Below are 14317 nucleotides of genomic sequence, written 5' to 3'. Positions count from 1 at the left end.
AGTAATAGAAACTTAAGTGTGTGGAAACAGAATGAGTAAGACTGACTTGGGGGTTATTTCTAGTAGTTCTTTGGTGGTGTCCTTAGATACATGTTTAATCCTTAAAGGCAGTGAAGAAGGTGCCTCCTTTTAAATCAATTTACTAGTGCTATATTGAGCTACACCAGTAAAATGCTACTTGAAACCCCCCAATAACAAATGGTATCATGTACACACCAGGCTTAAAATATGCCAGATAATATTGGCATAACAACATACTATACTGTTAATATAATACTGATAACAGTACAATTGTAGTATTTGTTAATATCACAGCCATAGTATTTCCAATATCTTTGAGAGAATAAAATAGTAACTTGAGTCTCAGGTCGAATCTGGTAGGGTACATTTCTTGACATTAAAAAGGATCTTAAAGACCATCTAATCTTGTCCTTTAAAATATTTATTAACAGCAAATGAATTAATATTCACCCAAAATGATGTCTATTAGGCTGCTAAAGAATCCTCTAAGGTAAGTGGTCATTGTTTGAATTATCTAAAATTAAACTGGTGACGGCATTTGAGAGTATGTAAAAAAGAAATATACAGCTGTGTCCCAGGCATAAAAGATTACTTAACAAATATTTCCATGTTAAGACCCAATGTGATCAGATATAAATCAGATGTGTCATTCATAGAAGTAATAAATTTCTCACAGTTTTACAAAGTCTCCAGGATCCGGTTCCTACTCACTTTTCTAGCCTTGTTTCTTTTCTTCCTCCTCCCCTCCACCTTCAGTCTTCTCAGTTACAGCTCTACTGATCTTTGAACTCTGAACCTTAAACCCACACTGCTCTCTCTGGTCTCAGGGACCTGTCTGGAACCCCTTTCCCTCATTCTTTGTTGGGTTATTCTGCCGGAAGCCTTCTGTCCATTTCCATCCCCTAATCTCAGACCCCAGGGAGGTTTTCGGAAGTTCTTGGGCAAGGGTCTGCTCAGTTTTCCAGGGATAACCAAAGCTAACAGGGTTTTATTCACTGTTCAATCCTCCACCCCAGGAGAGTATTTAGAACATAGAGAATACCATGGAAATTGATATTGGAATTTGAAATTGGTATTGGTATTGAAATTGGAAATACCAAATTCAATACCATACTTGAAATTTTTAGTTTACACAGTTAAACAGTAACATAAATTTGCAGAAATAAAGTTGGTATTTTTAAGAGAGATATTTCATTTCACTTTATTTCTTCTCTAAAGAGAGAACATACACACCCTGGCATTAGTTTGAAATGATACAAAAATTCTAACATTGTTGTAAGTTAAATTTCTCTCAACAGGTTAGACAACACACAGAATCCAGAGAGTTACAAGTGTGAGTGATAGAACAGTGTATAAAATCCACTCAAACTATAATTCTCAATTTACAAGCTTTCTGCTCAGCAAGGGAGTTAAAAGAAAGGAAAAACTCTTTAGAAACCTCCTTGGAAACTAACGACCTTTAACAACATCAGCATATACCCCAGAGAATGGACATGGTCTGAGTACTTTCATTTCTGAAATTGTGCAAGAAAAGACAACTTGGTTTTCAGAGTCACACTGCATCCTCCTATAAAAGTTCCAGGTCTTTCTAGTCTCCACATGAAACACCGTTCTTATTTTAAGAACAAAAGGAGCAATAAAACAGCTTGGGGAAAAAGGACGGAGCTCTGTGTCCCTAGAGAGGTTTGAATAGTAGTAGTAGCAGTAGTAATAATATAACAACAATCAATGGGCTTCCCTGGTGGCTCAGATGGTAAAGAATCCGCCTGCAATGTGGGAGACCTGGGTTGTATCCCTGGGTTGGAAAGATACCCTGGAGGAGGGCATGGCAACCCACTCCAGTATTCTTGCCTGGAGAATCCCATGGACAGAGGAGCCTGGTAGGCTACAGTCCATGGGGTCGCAAGAGTTGGACACGACTGAACGACTAAGCACAGCACACTGAACAACAATCAAAAACACAGTAAGTTAAAGCTTGTGTTAGATCTGATAATTCCAGACGGCTCACCTTTTGTCAAACAAAGTGGGAAACAGAAAAGGAAATCGTAACTTTTTTTTCCTTTTTGCGTGTCCAAGCCTACCTCGGAGAACCTCTCAGTTCAGTTCAGTCGCTCAGTCGTGTCTGACTCTTTGCGACCCCATGAATCGCAGGACGCCAGGCCTCCCTGTCCATCACCAACTCCCGGAGTTCACTCAGACTCACGTCCATCGAGTCAGTGATGCCATCCAGCCATCTCATCCTCTGTCGTTCCCTTCTCCTCCTGCCCCTAATCCCTCCCAGCATCAGAGTCTTTCCCAATGAGTCGGAGAACCTCTAGCAACTAATTAAACACTCTTGCACAAAGCTCAAAATTTTTCTCTCTTTCAAATCTCCGACTACTGTGAAGAGGATGCCATATCTTCTAATAAGTACAAGAGCTAGCTAGCCTCCTTGCAGGTTCAATTGCTGACATTTTAGAAGCTGAATGGCTACTTATGGTCAGTGAATCAAAGTACCAAACAAAACAGTGGAGAACTGTACCATGCCAAGTCGCTTCAGTCGTGTCTGACTCTGCGACCCTGTGGACTGTATTCCTGCCAGGCTCCTCTGTCCATGGAATTCTCCAGGCAAGAATACTGGAGTGGGTTGCCATGGCCTCCTCCAGGGGATCTTCCCAACCCAGGGATCGAACCTGTGTCTCATTGCCGGAGGGTTCTTTACCATCTGAGCCACCAGGAAAGCTCCAATAATAACGACAGCAATAGTAACAAGAAATGGATTTGCTTGGGGGGTCATTTTAGGAAGCAGCACCCTGGTGGCGCTGCCTCCTCCAGCCCACATTCCCGAGCTCACGCAGCCCTCTGGCTCCCGACAGTCACACTCCGCGGGATTTAGCCCCTTTCTCGACTCCCTCGAAGAAGAAAGCGCGAGAGGGAGACCTTATATCCAGGTCAAAAGCGTTTTAAAAAAGCCTGCGGAGCGTCGCGCAGGGCGCCCACACCCGTTCCGGGGGAGGCCCGCCCCGGCCCCGGCCCTCTTACTCTGGAGCTCCATAGAGGAAGCTGCTCCCGGGCCCCTATCGGCCGAGCCCCCGGCGCCGCAAGCCCCTTTTAACGCCTCTCCTCCCGGGGGCCGGCGTCGCTTCGGTTGCCCTGACAACCCAGAGGGCGGGGTGGGGGCAGGAGGAGGAGCAGGAAGGACGGCGAGAGGGAGGGACAAAAAGACGCCAGGAAACGCGAACGAGCGCGAGGGCCCGCGCGTCTCCAGGCGGGCAGCTAGCGCTGCGGGCGGAGGGGGCCCGCGGGCGGAAGACGCACTGCCCCGGGGCGGCCTGGTCGGGCGGTCGCGCCCTCCCCGCGGTGGCCCTCGCGTCCCCGGCGGGGCCTTCGGGTGGGGCCCCGTGGGCCCTCCGTCGCCGATCCCAGGCGTCCGTTCGTCGGTCCGCGCGTCCGACGAGCTCGGCGGGGAAGGGCGCCCGCACCCGGGCCTCCGTCCGCAGACAGCAGGTAAAGGCCGGGCCGCGGCGGCGGGAGGCCGGGGTGGGGGCGGCCCGGGCGCACCTGTTGCGGGCCCGCCGGGTCGGCCCCGGACCACCCCGCCCCGACTGGGGAAACGCCCGGGAGGAGACGGCCCCCCGCCCCGGGCCGCCCCCCAGCCTAGCGGAGCCGTGTCCCGGCGCACGGGCCCTCCCTGCGGGCCCCGGGGCTGCGAGGCTGGGGGGCGGCCACGGGTCGGGGAGCGGTGCGCCGGCTCGGCCCGGGGCCGAACTTCGGCCACTCGTGTCACTTTGGCCGGCAGCGCTTCTTAGCGGATGGGAGCAAGTGGTCGGCAGTGGGCCGAGCTTGTCGCTCGGGTCCCGAAATGCGGGGAGAAGGCGCCTCCGCTGCGCACATTGCACTGTCATCCCAAGAGTCACCTTTCGGGCCGCGGGCTCCAGTCGGATCTTTCCGGTTTTTAGTTTTGTGTGTGTGTGTGTGTTTGTGTGTGTGTGTGTGTTTCAGGGCTCCTGGTTTTCGCTCCAAGTTGTAGCACCAAGTGTGTGTGTGTGTGTGTGTGTGTTTCAGGGCTCCTGGTTTTCGCTCCAAGTTGTAGTACCAAGTGTGTGTGTGTGTGTGTGTGTGTGTGTGTGTGTGTGTGTATTTGTTTCAGGGCTCCTGGTTTTCGCTCCCAAGTTGTAGCACCAAGTGTGTGTGTGTGTGTGTGTGTGTGTGTGTGTGTGTGTGTATGTATTTGTTTCAGGGCTCCTGGTTTTCTCTCCAAGTTGTAGCACCAAGTGTGTGTGTGTGTGTGTGTGTGTGTGTGTGTGTGTGTGTATTTGTTTCAGGGCTCCTGGTTTTCGCTCTAGGTTGTATCACCAAGTATGTGTGTCTATGTGTGTGGGTGTATTTGTTTTAGAGCTCCTGGTTTTCGCTCCAAGTTGTGGGCACCAAGCCCACACGTTCTGCACCAAAACTTGGTAGGGCAAGTGAAACACACCGTAATCTTTTTTTGTAGCAAGATCCCACACCATAGTCTTTTTTTCTCTTAAGAGTGGTTTTGAAAACATCGACGCAGGTAGTGCTTTCAGGAAGCGTTGGGGATCACCGAGCATTTTGTCTGGTAGGCTGTAAAAATTCAGACCACAGGGAGAGTGCTGTATAGGTCAAGAAGAGCAACGCTAAGGAGAGGAGAGAAGGAAAGGAAGGGGATGCACGGGTAGGTGGGAGGAAACGGCATGATCCATGATCGATGCAGTGCTCGGCTCTGAAGATTCTGGCCCCTCCATCAGTTCCTCCTGCTGCCCTAGACAGGACTTGAGGGGAATGAAGAGAGTGGTTTGGGGTCGCGTTAGTGACTACTCACTCTTTTCCACCCTGTAGATGACGAGGACATCGAGGAGGATTCAGAGGTTAATTGAACCTGAGAAGCAGATACTCTGTGATGGAAAGGGACATTTATTATACTCCACCAAATTGGGCTCTCCCCTCTCAGGCTGTACGGGGACTTTTTCAAATTCATTGTCAAAGCCACAGGGTTTATGCTTATGTGGATATTGACAAGCAGTGTGATATACACAGAACCTGTAATTCAACAGCTACAGTATTAAAGTAATAAATTCAAGTTGGAAGGTAAACACTTCATGGTAGGTACCTTGACTACCTGTTCTTGTTACTTGGAGACAGGGAATGGATTTTTAGATAGAAAGGTTCTGAGATCAACAGTTCTTCTGTAGTACAGTCTTTTCAAATTCTAGTTTTCACATCATTAGCAAAGTTATGAATTGGTCTTTTCACTGGAGAAACAAACATAATGATGTTCGTTGAAAATCTCATAGTCAAAGTGACAAGATAACGATTAAAGCTTGGCTTTTATTAACAGAAAGAAAAGAGGAGGTAGGGTTAAATTTTCCCATATAGTAAAGGATTAGGTACTTGTATTTAAAAAGAAGAAAGAACCAAAATTGTAGATCTTCATGTAACAAGGACTCGAGAATTTAATAGTTATATGCAGACTTTTTTTCTTTTTTTTTTTTTTACCAGAGGATAATTGCGTTATAAAATGGAGATGTGTATTGGTAAATATTTTGTAGTATAGATGAATGATTTTATCGATAGCTATGAGCTTGACATTGAGGCAATCTTGCATTGACATATTTTAGGTAATAGGTGACTTGAGCAACGGAAAAACAGCATTTGTCTTAGGGGATTGTGTGCCTGTGGAACATAGGACTAAAGAAGGGGGTGAAAATGAGGAAGGGTAGGTACAAAAGTGTCCAAGGCAGGGGTTGCTATTCAGTTTCTTTTTCTCCGGTAACAATGTACTTGTTAAATGTCTATTGAATGATTGAGAAGAGCTTTAAAGAAATTGCTCCAGATAAAGGGCCTTGCTTTATTACTGGAGGGGGTGGCCTGAGGTTGGTTGCTAGCTGCTGGGGGTTGAAATGAATGGTAAAGGTATGGGTCGTCCCTTTGGGGATTCTGTACTACTTTTTCTATTTGTTTTCACTGTCACGTTGGGAAAAGTTTCCCAGCTCTTCACTGGAGGGAATAATTACATTATTGTTTACTTTGCTGATGCTCAACTACATGTAGCAAGCCAAAGCACTGTCCCAGGAAATAACAAGGTAGCAATTAAGAGACAGAGGTGGCCTTTCTTCTTCTTGTTTAAATCTCTTGTCCACATCAGAATTCAAAGTAAAAGTAATTCCCTTAGGAAGTTAACGTGGTTTAATTCAAGTAGGATGATTTCAAAAGGAAAGAAGGAAAATAAAGCAGATGAATGTACTTCTGTTTCATAAACTTACTCTCGTAAGTCAGAGGAAGTTTTCATTTTTGTTTCTGGATTTCTGTTTTTCCATAGTGAGGGAACTCTTCCCTCTGTTACTTTCTAAAACTCAGAAGGAATTTGTTCAAAGACAGAAAACAATTAAATTTCCATTTTTGCTGTTTCCTTTCTGTCCTCCAGACCTGTCATGGTCTGCACTCAAATTGTTGGACTTAAGAAATGCCTCTCTGTTAGCCCTTTTAATCACTCATGGTATAACTGGGCTACAGAGCCATGCTGCCCTCTCCCCCATCTCCTGTCTGGAGGGCCTCTCCAGGGTGGGCGCGCGTGTGTTCATGCCGTCACTCAGTCGTGTCCGACCCTGCAACCCCCTGGACTGCGGCCCACCAGACTCCTCTGTCTGTGGGATTTTCCAGGCAAGAACACTGGAGCAGCTTGCCATTCCTTTCTCCAGGGGAACTTCCCAACCCAGGAGTCAAACCCGCGTCTTCTGCATCTCATGCATTGGCAGAGGGATATTTTACCCCCTGAGCCCAGGAAGCCCCCAGGATAGGTGAGTGCCACTGAGTGCACTTCTGTTCCTCCCTGGGTCACTACGCACTTTGGCACTTAGCCCGATACTACACTATACTTTCTTTTTTTTTCTTAGAATTTTTTTTAATTGAGGTATAGTTAGTTTACGATATCGTGTTAGTTTCAGGTGTATAGTACAGTGATTTAGCCATATATATATACATATATGTTCCTTCTCAGATACTTTTACCTTAAAGATTCTTTTCAATATTATAAGATATTGAATATAGTTTTCTGTGTATACAGTAGGTCCCTATTGGTTATCTATTTTGTATATATACTATACTATCTTGTAGAATTTTCTCTCATTTTTTTGTGTGTATGGGTCTTGTGCCTCTGTTGAGATTAAACATTTTAGAGCTAAGTCCATGACCTAGGCTGCTTCTATATTCCTTTTAGCTCATAGTGGGTTTTCAGTATGTACCTGATAATTAAGTAGGATAATAATAGAGGACAAGCCTTTAATTAGGGATGATTGCATTAATTCCTGCTCTTCCATCTTGGGAAAGTCAGGGGCCATTATTTCCTCATTGATAACTCAGGATGATAAAACCTGCAGTGGTTGTCAAAAGTGATTATAGATGTGAATGAAAATTCCTTGTATATTACAAAGAATGTATTAAATGTAAAGGGTTGTCATTAACTCCAGCATACACACAGCAAATATTCGGTGGGCACCTATAATGTGTTAGGTACTTCCTGGGACCTGGATTTCTTCTCCAGGAGGGACAGGACTAGGAAATGACTCCATGGATTGATTGTCTGTGAGGGCAGGGGAATCTCCCAGGCAGAGGAAGAGACTGGGCAGAGGTACAGGGGATAGGATTGTGGTTGGAGCAGAGAGAACATTCTGGAAGACTGGAGAAGCAAATACAGACTAAGTCAAAAAGAACCCAGGAGTGAGGCTTTTGTCTTGAAGGTAATAAAAAGCACTTGAATCAGTGACATGACCAGTTTTGCATTTGACAGAGATCACCGGCAGCCTGTGAATGACGTCATGTTGACGGAGAGCCGCAGATAGAGGCAGAAGAGCAAAACTGGAGATTTTGCAGCAATTCTGTGAAAAAATGATAAGATAACGAAGGCTCTGGTGGTGATGGTGTCGGGAATCAGGAGGAGGGGCCGCTGAGCGAGGTGAAATCAGCAGCCTTGGAGGTGCTGGAGGTGGAGGTGGGGGGAAGCCAGGGATGACTTCCTGCTGACGGGCATTGTTCTGTCAGTTGCTGAATCAGGAATGTGAAAGAAGCGTTTTCTTACTCAGAAGTGTGAGAATGGGGTAGATGACAAGTTCAGTTTTGAACGTTAACCCTGAAATTGCCTGTTATCTAAGTTGGGACATCCCGTAAGTAGTACTTGGACGTGTGGCTCTGGTGCTGTAGAAGGAAGTCTGAGATGAAGCTGGAACTCGGGTGAAGCACTCAGTGATTGAAGTTAAAATGTGAGTGAGATTCTCTGGGGAGGTTATGTGCAGTGAGAAGAGGGTTGGGGATAAAACTCTGGGGTACAGAGACTAGAGAGGAGGGACCAGAAAATCTGGAGAGATGAACAGAACAGAACCCCTGCTCTTCCGGGCTCGTGTGTTGGCAGTCCCTGAAATGGTTCTGTTTTCCTCCACCTGCCTTAGAGTGCGCAACGTAGTTTATTGATTGATTCTTGTTTTAATAAAGTTGGTGCAGAATGGCTACCCATTACTTCGTTAGCATGGAGGAGGAAATGACAGCCCACTCCAGTACTCTTGCCTGGAGAATACCACTCACAGAGGAGCCTGGCGGGCTACAGTCCATGGGGTCGCAGAGAGTCGGACACGACCGACTGAACACGCACACACACACATACTTAGTGAAAAAGGTTCCTCATATTTTTCGTTTTTCACAATCTCGTTGAGAGCAACAATTCAAGTAGAATATAACTTCAGGAGGTATGATAATGCCCCAAGCAATACTGTCTGATAAAGAAGTTGTATGAAAGTTCATTTTGTGTATGTTGTAGGTAAAATAAATATGGTGACTTCTTTAAGGAGACTGGCAATAGCCTATTTTTAGTTTTCAACTTTGATTGGCTCACGCATTTTGTTCAGATATCTAACTAGACTGCATAAATAAGTCAAATTAATATTTTAGTATACTTTATTAACTTTGCTTTTACTCAAGTGTTAGTTTTTAGAATATTATCCAGTAAAAATAATCATCAAAATAGTGTTAAAAAGCACTGAGTGGCCCAGCCATTTGAAATTCTAACAAAACCCTTGATTTATAGACTTACATGTAGGGAGTAATATGTTATTATGATACACAAACATTGATTGAGCTTGGGAAGTCTTTCTGTATGTGCAAATTGCCAGTAGAATGTAGGATTCTTGAAAAAAAATTGTGCAGGATTGATTATTCAAGCTGTGTTTGGTATATTATTATTATTGAGATATCGCTTGGTTGTGTCTGACTCTTTTCAACCCCATGGACTGTAGCCTGCCAAGCTCTTCCACTAGAAACCATTGTTGTTGTTGTTCAGTCGCTTAGTTGTGTCCAACTTTTTGCGACCCCATGGACTGCAGCACGCCAGGCTTCCCTGTCCGTCACCAACTCCCAGAGCTTGCCCAAACTCATGTCCATTGAGTCAATGATGCCATCCAACCATCTCATCTTCTGTCGTCCCCTTCTCCTCCTGCCTTCAATCTTTCCCAGCATCAGGGTCTTTTCTGATGAGTCAGCTCTTCGAATCAGGTGGCCCAAGTATTGGAGCTTCAACTTCAGCATCAGTCCTTCCAGTGAATATTCAGGGTTGATTTCCTTTAGGACTTACAGGCTTGATCTCCTTGCTGTCCAAGGGACTCTCAGGAATTTCTCCAACATCACAGTTCAAAAGCATCAGTTCTTTGGTGCTCAGCCTTTTTTATTGTTCAGCTGTCACATCTCTACGTGACTACTGGAAAAACCATAGCTTTGACTATACAGACCTTTGTCAGCAAAGGAATGTCTCTGCTTTTTAATATGCTGTCTAGGTCTGTCATAGCTTTTCTTCCAAGGAGCGAGTGTTTATAATTTCATGGCTGCAGTCACCATCCACAGTGATTTTGGAGCCCAAGAAAATAAAAGTCTGTCACTGTTTCCATTGTTTCCCTATCTATTTGCCATGAAGTGATTGGACCTGATGCCATGTTCTTCATTTTTTCAATGTTGAGTTTTAAGACAGCTTTTTCACTCTCCTCTTTCACCTTCATCAAGAGGCTCTTGAATTCTTTACTTTCTGACCTAAGGCTGGTGTCGTCTACATATCTGAGGTTATTGATGTTTCTCCCAATAATCTTGATTCCAGCGTGTGCTTCATCCAGCCCGGCTTTTCACATGCTGTACTCTGCATGTAAGTTAAATAAGCAGGATGACAGTATACAATAGGATGTGCTTTGGGGAGCTCTGAGCCAATTAAAACAAAGGAAAGCAAAGGAGTAATCTTCTTAAAAGCCCAGTTATGTTAAGTCCATTGTTTTTGATTAAAATAGAATACACCTGGAAAATAAAGTTTTCGTATTAGATATTTGACTGCAGCTCTCAATATGGGGGATTACAGCTATGTTTTCCTTTCCGTGAAGAACTGTTGTCATATGGTATGTTTTCCCGGCCACCCTGCCTGGTACCTCCTGTAATGTCGAGTGGTTCTCTACCCACAGTGTTGCCGCGGGAGCCTGCTGCAATTCTTTAACGCGGGCAGGGAGCAGCGTGGTGCGACACAGTCGAGCACACCCTAGACCCGTGCCTGGGACACGTACCTGGGGCGAAGCTGAGAGCAGACTGCAGGACTTCAGCACCTGCTCTACCCCAGCTGAGCAGCTCAAAGCTGAGTGAATTAACTAAGCTTCTGAAGGCTTAAATTTCCTCATTAAAAAAAATGGAAATAATAAAGTAAACCCTCATGGGGTCCTTAAGAGTTTAAATGAAATAATCCATATAAAGTGCTTAAGTACTTCTAGCATCTGGCGCCCAGTAAGCACTCTGTAAAGGCTAATTGGTAGAATCATCCTCATTATCATTATCGCTGTCCTTAGTACTAGTCCAGCTTCGGTGGTTGGATAGGACCTTTGTTTTCAAAGTGCAGTGTGCAGACCAGTGTCAGTCCACAGACTCTTACTGGTTTGCAGTGAGATTAGGAGCTGGTGCCAGAATGTAAATAGACTGTGGCCCTAGTCATACTGTTTGTTCAGGGTAATAGCAGGATTTCTTCAGGGAAGGAAGCAGCCAGTTAACTTACACTGCAGTGCAAGCTCCTTATCGTGTCACAAACAAGCACTTTGAATAGGGTTGGTGTGGAATATGAAACTAATGATCCTGTTCTCCAAAGAAATAACAGCCCTCTATTCTGAGGACAGTCATTATTCACTTGTAATGCCTCATTAACCTTCCTTTGTTCTAAACCTTGTCATCATGGTTCACGAGTATATTGTTTATTATTGGTCACATAATCTTAGCAAAGGCCTGTGTTACGTTGTAAACTCTGCAGAGAAGACTCAGAAGTGGATCTTGACCTTAGGAAGTCTGTCATAAACCTAGAGCTAGAGGACGTCACGTGAAAGCCTGAGTGAATGTGTCGAGTCCATGTGCTGAGTTTGCGTTAGTGTCCAGCGTTGTTCCAAAGATTCCACCTAGACAGATGTTTCTTTTTACTAAGTCACTCCCCTTGTTCAGTGTTCAGCCGCTAAGTCGTGTCCGACTCTTTGTGACCCCAAGGACTGCAGGACCCCAGGCTTCCCTGTCCTTCACTGTCTCCGGGAGTTTGCTCAGATTCACATCCATTAGAAAGACTTACTTATTTTTGGCCGTGCTGGGTTTTTGTAGCTGTGTGGCGGGGCTTTGCTCTAGATGCACAAGCGGTGTCTGCTCTTTGCTGTGGGGCACAGGCTTCTCCTTCGGGTGGCTTCTCTTGCTGCAGAACTCAGGCTCTAGGCACTCGGGCTTCAGTAGCAGCTCAAGGGCCCCAGAGCATGGGCTCAGTGATTGTGGTACTTGGACTTAGTTGCTCTGCAACATGTGGGATCTTCCAGAACCAGGGATCGAGCCCGTGTCCCCCGCATTGCAAGGTGTACTCTTAACCACTGAACACCAGGGACATCCTCTAGGATTTTTAAGAAATTACTGGACTCTCCATTTAATTCTGTTTGCAAACATTTGAATAATAAATAATTTCCTCTTCTGCAGAATATGAAGAGACTTTAAATAGTTATTAAATTATTTTAAAAACTTTCAATAAAAATTAGCACAAATTCTTCAAGAAAAATGCGTTGGTCACATAAATAGTGTCAAAACAAATTTGCCAGTCACATTAAAAGAATAATTGTTTAAAAGGCAAGGTGTTTGTGTAAGTGTGTTTTCCCCAGAGCACTTTTCCTAAGCAGTGGGGATGAAAAAGGACCAGCTATGAGTTAGAGCATAGAAAAGACCTATTTTCACAGGCCTTTGTGAAAATAGTTTTAAATAGTCAAGAAGTGGTGTTTAGTTTTTAATATTTCTGATAATTTTTCACTTGAATGTGATTTGCTGGTTTCTCTTACTGCCCTATTCGGTAAGCTTGCTCCTAATTCCAGTACCCATTCCATTCTGCCATTTACATTCAGTTGGCACCAGCTCTCCTAGAACTTGTCATGCACTAGTAATTAAGAAAGCTGAAGGTAGATATTAGAAAAATCATAGGTAATATTTGGAAAATTGAGTAACACATTAGATTTAACAAAATTGTAAAGAAAAGCAAAATGTTTAAAAGATAAAAATTTTAATCAAGAAGTGACTGAGTTAGGCCCATGGCATTTAAAATAAAACTTAATAGTTTTATTAGTAGCTTATTCCAGTCTTCCCTGATTTGGCCCTTGTCTCATCTGTGAATGCACCTGTCCCTGGATCTTTTCTTTTTTCTATTGCATACCTGTCATTCTTCCTTCTTCTGCTTACTTGAAAGAAGGTGAAAGTGTTAGTCACTTAGTCGTGTCCCACTTTTTGCAACCCCATGGACTGTGGCCCACCAGGCTTCTCTGTCCATGGGATTCTCCAGGCAAGAACACTGGAGGGGGTACCCATTCTCTTCTTCAGAGGATCTTCCTGACCCAGAGATTGAACCCAGGTCTCCCGCACTGCAGGCAGATTCTTTATCATCTGAGCTACCAGGAAGTCTTCCTTATTTGACTACAAGATTAAGAGTCTTTTTTGACCCCCACCTTCGTTTTCAGCTAGACTGTAAGCCCCATGAGGACGGGACCCAGCCCTGCCTGTTCACATGTCACTTGTATGTTCACCTGTGCATATGAGTCACTCGTATGTTCACAGGCCAGATACTTAGTAGACACTCAAATATTAGTTGAATAAGAAAACGGAAGACATGAAAATGCAGGCATTGAAGATGAGAAGACTTGAGAATAGAGAAAACCTATTAGATTGAGAATAATACCTGTAATAAAACACAATCAGATGTTAGTCTTAAAAGCATAAAATCCCCAAAGGACAGAAGGTGATTCAACCTCTGATTGCTAATCAAGACCCACTGTATCTGAGTTCAGACTGTGGAAATTGCCAAAGAGGATATAGCTCGATGATGGTTCGAGTAGAGAGACTGAAAGGAAAGATAGTGTGTAGTACAGATGGTTCAGTAGTTACCTAATCCTTAGGGATGTTGCCTCCTCATATTGGTTATTGACAAGTGACCGGAAAGATCAGGGGGTCTGCTGCTGGAGCGTGCTTGAGGCACGCTGCTGTGTGAATCTCAGTGTAACTGATTTTCTACACAACCACTCTTCTCATTCATCAAGAAAAAAGCAGCTCTAAGAAATGTTGAAAAAGGAGCTAATTTGTGATTTCAGCGTATGGTTCATGCAAAAACTTAAGCTCGCAGATATTTCAGTTGATGGATGTGCTAATTCACCAGACTCTCAGGCCGTAACCTTTAAAAACAGCAAGGGTCTATTCTGTGTCATATTCGGGGGCAAAAAAGTCACTGAAATCCAGAAACATAGTGAGTTCCTAACAGAAGTGTTTCAGCTCTATTGATGCACCGGTAGTCAGCCAACTGGAACTTTAAGTAGAGTAATATAATGAAAGTGCAGATCTGTGCACGAGGATTGCAGTGGAGCGCCTGGGGAGACAGGCAGGTGGCCACGGACGTCTGGGATGAAAGGCGAGATGAAAGGGACAGAATGCGGTGACATTTGAAGGACTTGGTCACTGACTGAACAGAGGGCAACCCGGATAGTTGAACAGCAGTACCCTGGTGTGCTAGCAACATCATTGATTCATTCAGCAAGTATCTGTTGAATGCTTTCCATGTGCCAACTCTGCCGTAAAGGCAGGGAGAAAAACAGACACCTTCCCAACTCGAGGTGCCTGCCTTCCGGTGGAGGGCTCCAACAGTAAACAGATGTGAAGAGGAAACAGAGCAGGCGAAGGAGCTAGGGGAGTGGGTGTGGGGCACAAGGGCATGGCTGAAGGTTCAGACAGGGCAGACCCG

The 14317-nt window shown here is 44.8% G+C and overlaps 2 protein-coding genes across 4 annotated transcripts in view; one reads left to right on the top strand and one right to left on the bottom strand.

Moving 5' to 3' along the window:
* FANK1 (fibronectin type III and ankyrin repeat domains 1) overlaps nucleotides 1–3157 on the bottom strand; it is a 107286-nt gene extending 104129 nt beyond the window's left edge. For 2 of the 3 annotated variants that reach the window (XM_070781070.1, XM_070781071.1), the window contains exon 1: nucleotides 3043–3157. In XM_070781070.1, the coding sequence (XP_070637171.1) occupies nucleotides 3043–3055 (13 nt within the window). In that variant the 5' untranslated portion in view covers nucleotides 3056–3157. The remainder of the gene's footprint in view (nucleotides 1–3042) is intronic. The other variant, XM_070781069.1, reaches the window with a different exon arrangement.
* A 93-nt stretch (nucleotides 3158–3250) lies between these two features.
* DHX32 (DEAH-box helicase 32 (putative)) overlaps nucleotides 3251–14317 on the top strand; it is a 53075-nt gene continuing 42008 nt past the window's right edge. Inside the window, exon 1 of the mRNA XM_070781067.1 lies at nucleotides 3251–3507. The gene's annotated coding sequence lies outside the window, so the exon portion shown is untranslated. The remainder of the gene's footprint in view (nucleotides 3508–14317) is intronic.

This window comes from Bos indicus, chromosome 26 (assembly GCF_029378745.1).
Source record: "Bos indicus isolate NIAB-ARS_2022 breed Sahiwal x Tharparkar chromosome 26, NIAB-ARS_B.indTharparkar_mat_pri_1.0, whole genome shotgun sequence".
In the NCBI taxonomy this organism is placed as follows: Eukaryota; Metazoa; Chordata; class Mammalia; order Artiodactyla; family Bovidae; genus Bos; species Bos indicus.
Note: the sequence above shows the minus strand (reverse complement) of the source record. Positions and strands in the feature narration are given on the sequence as shown.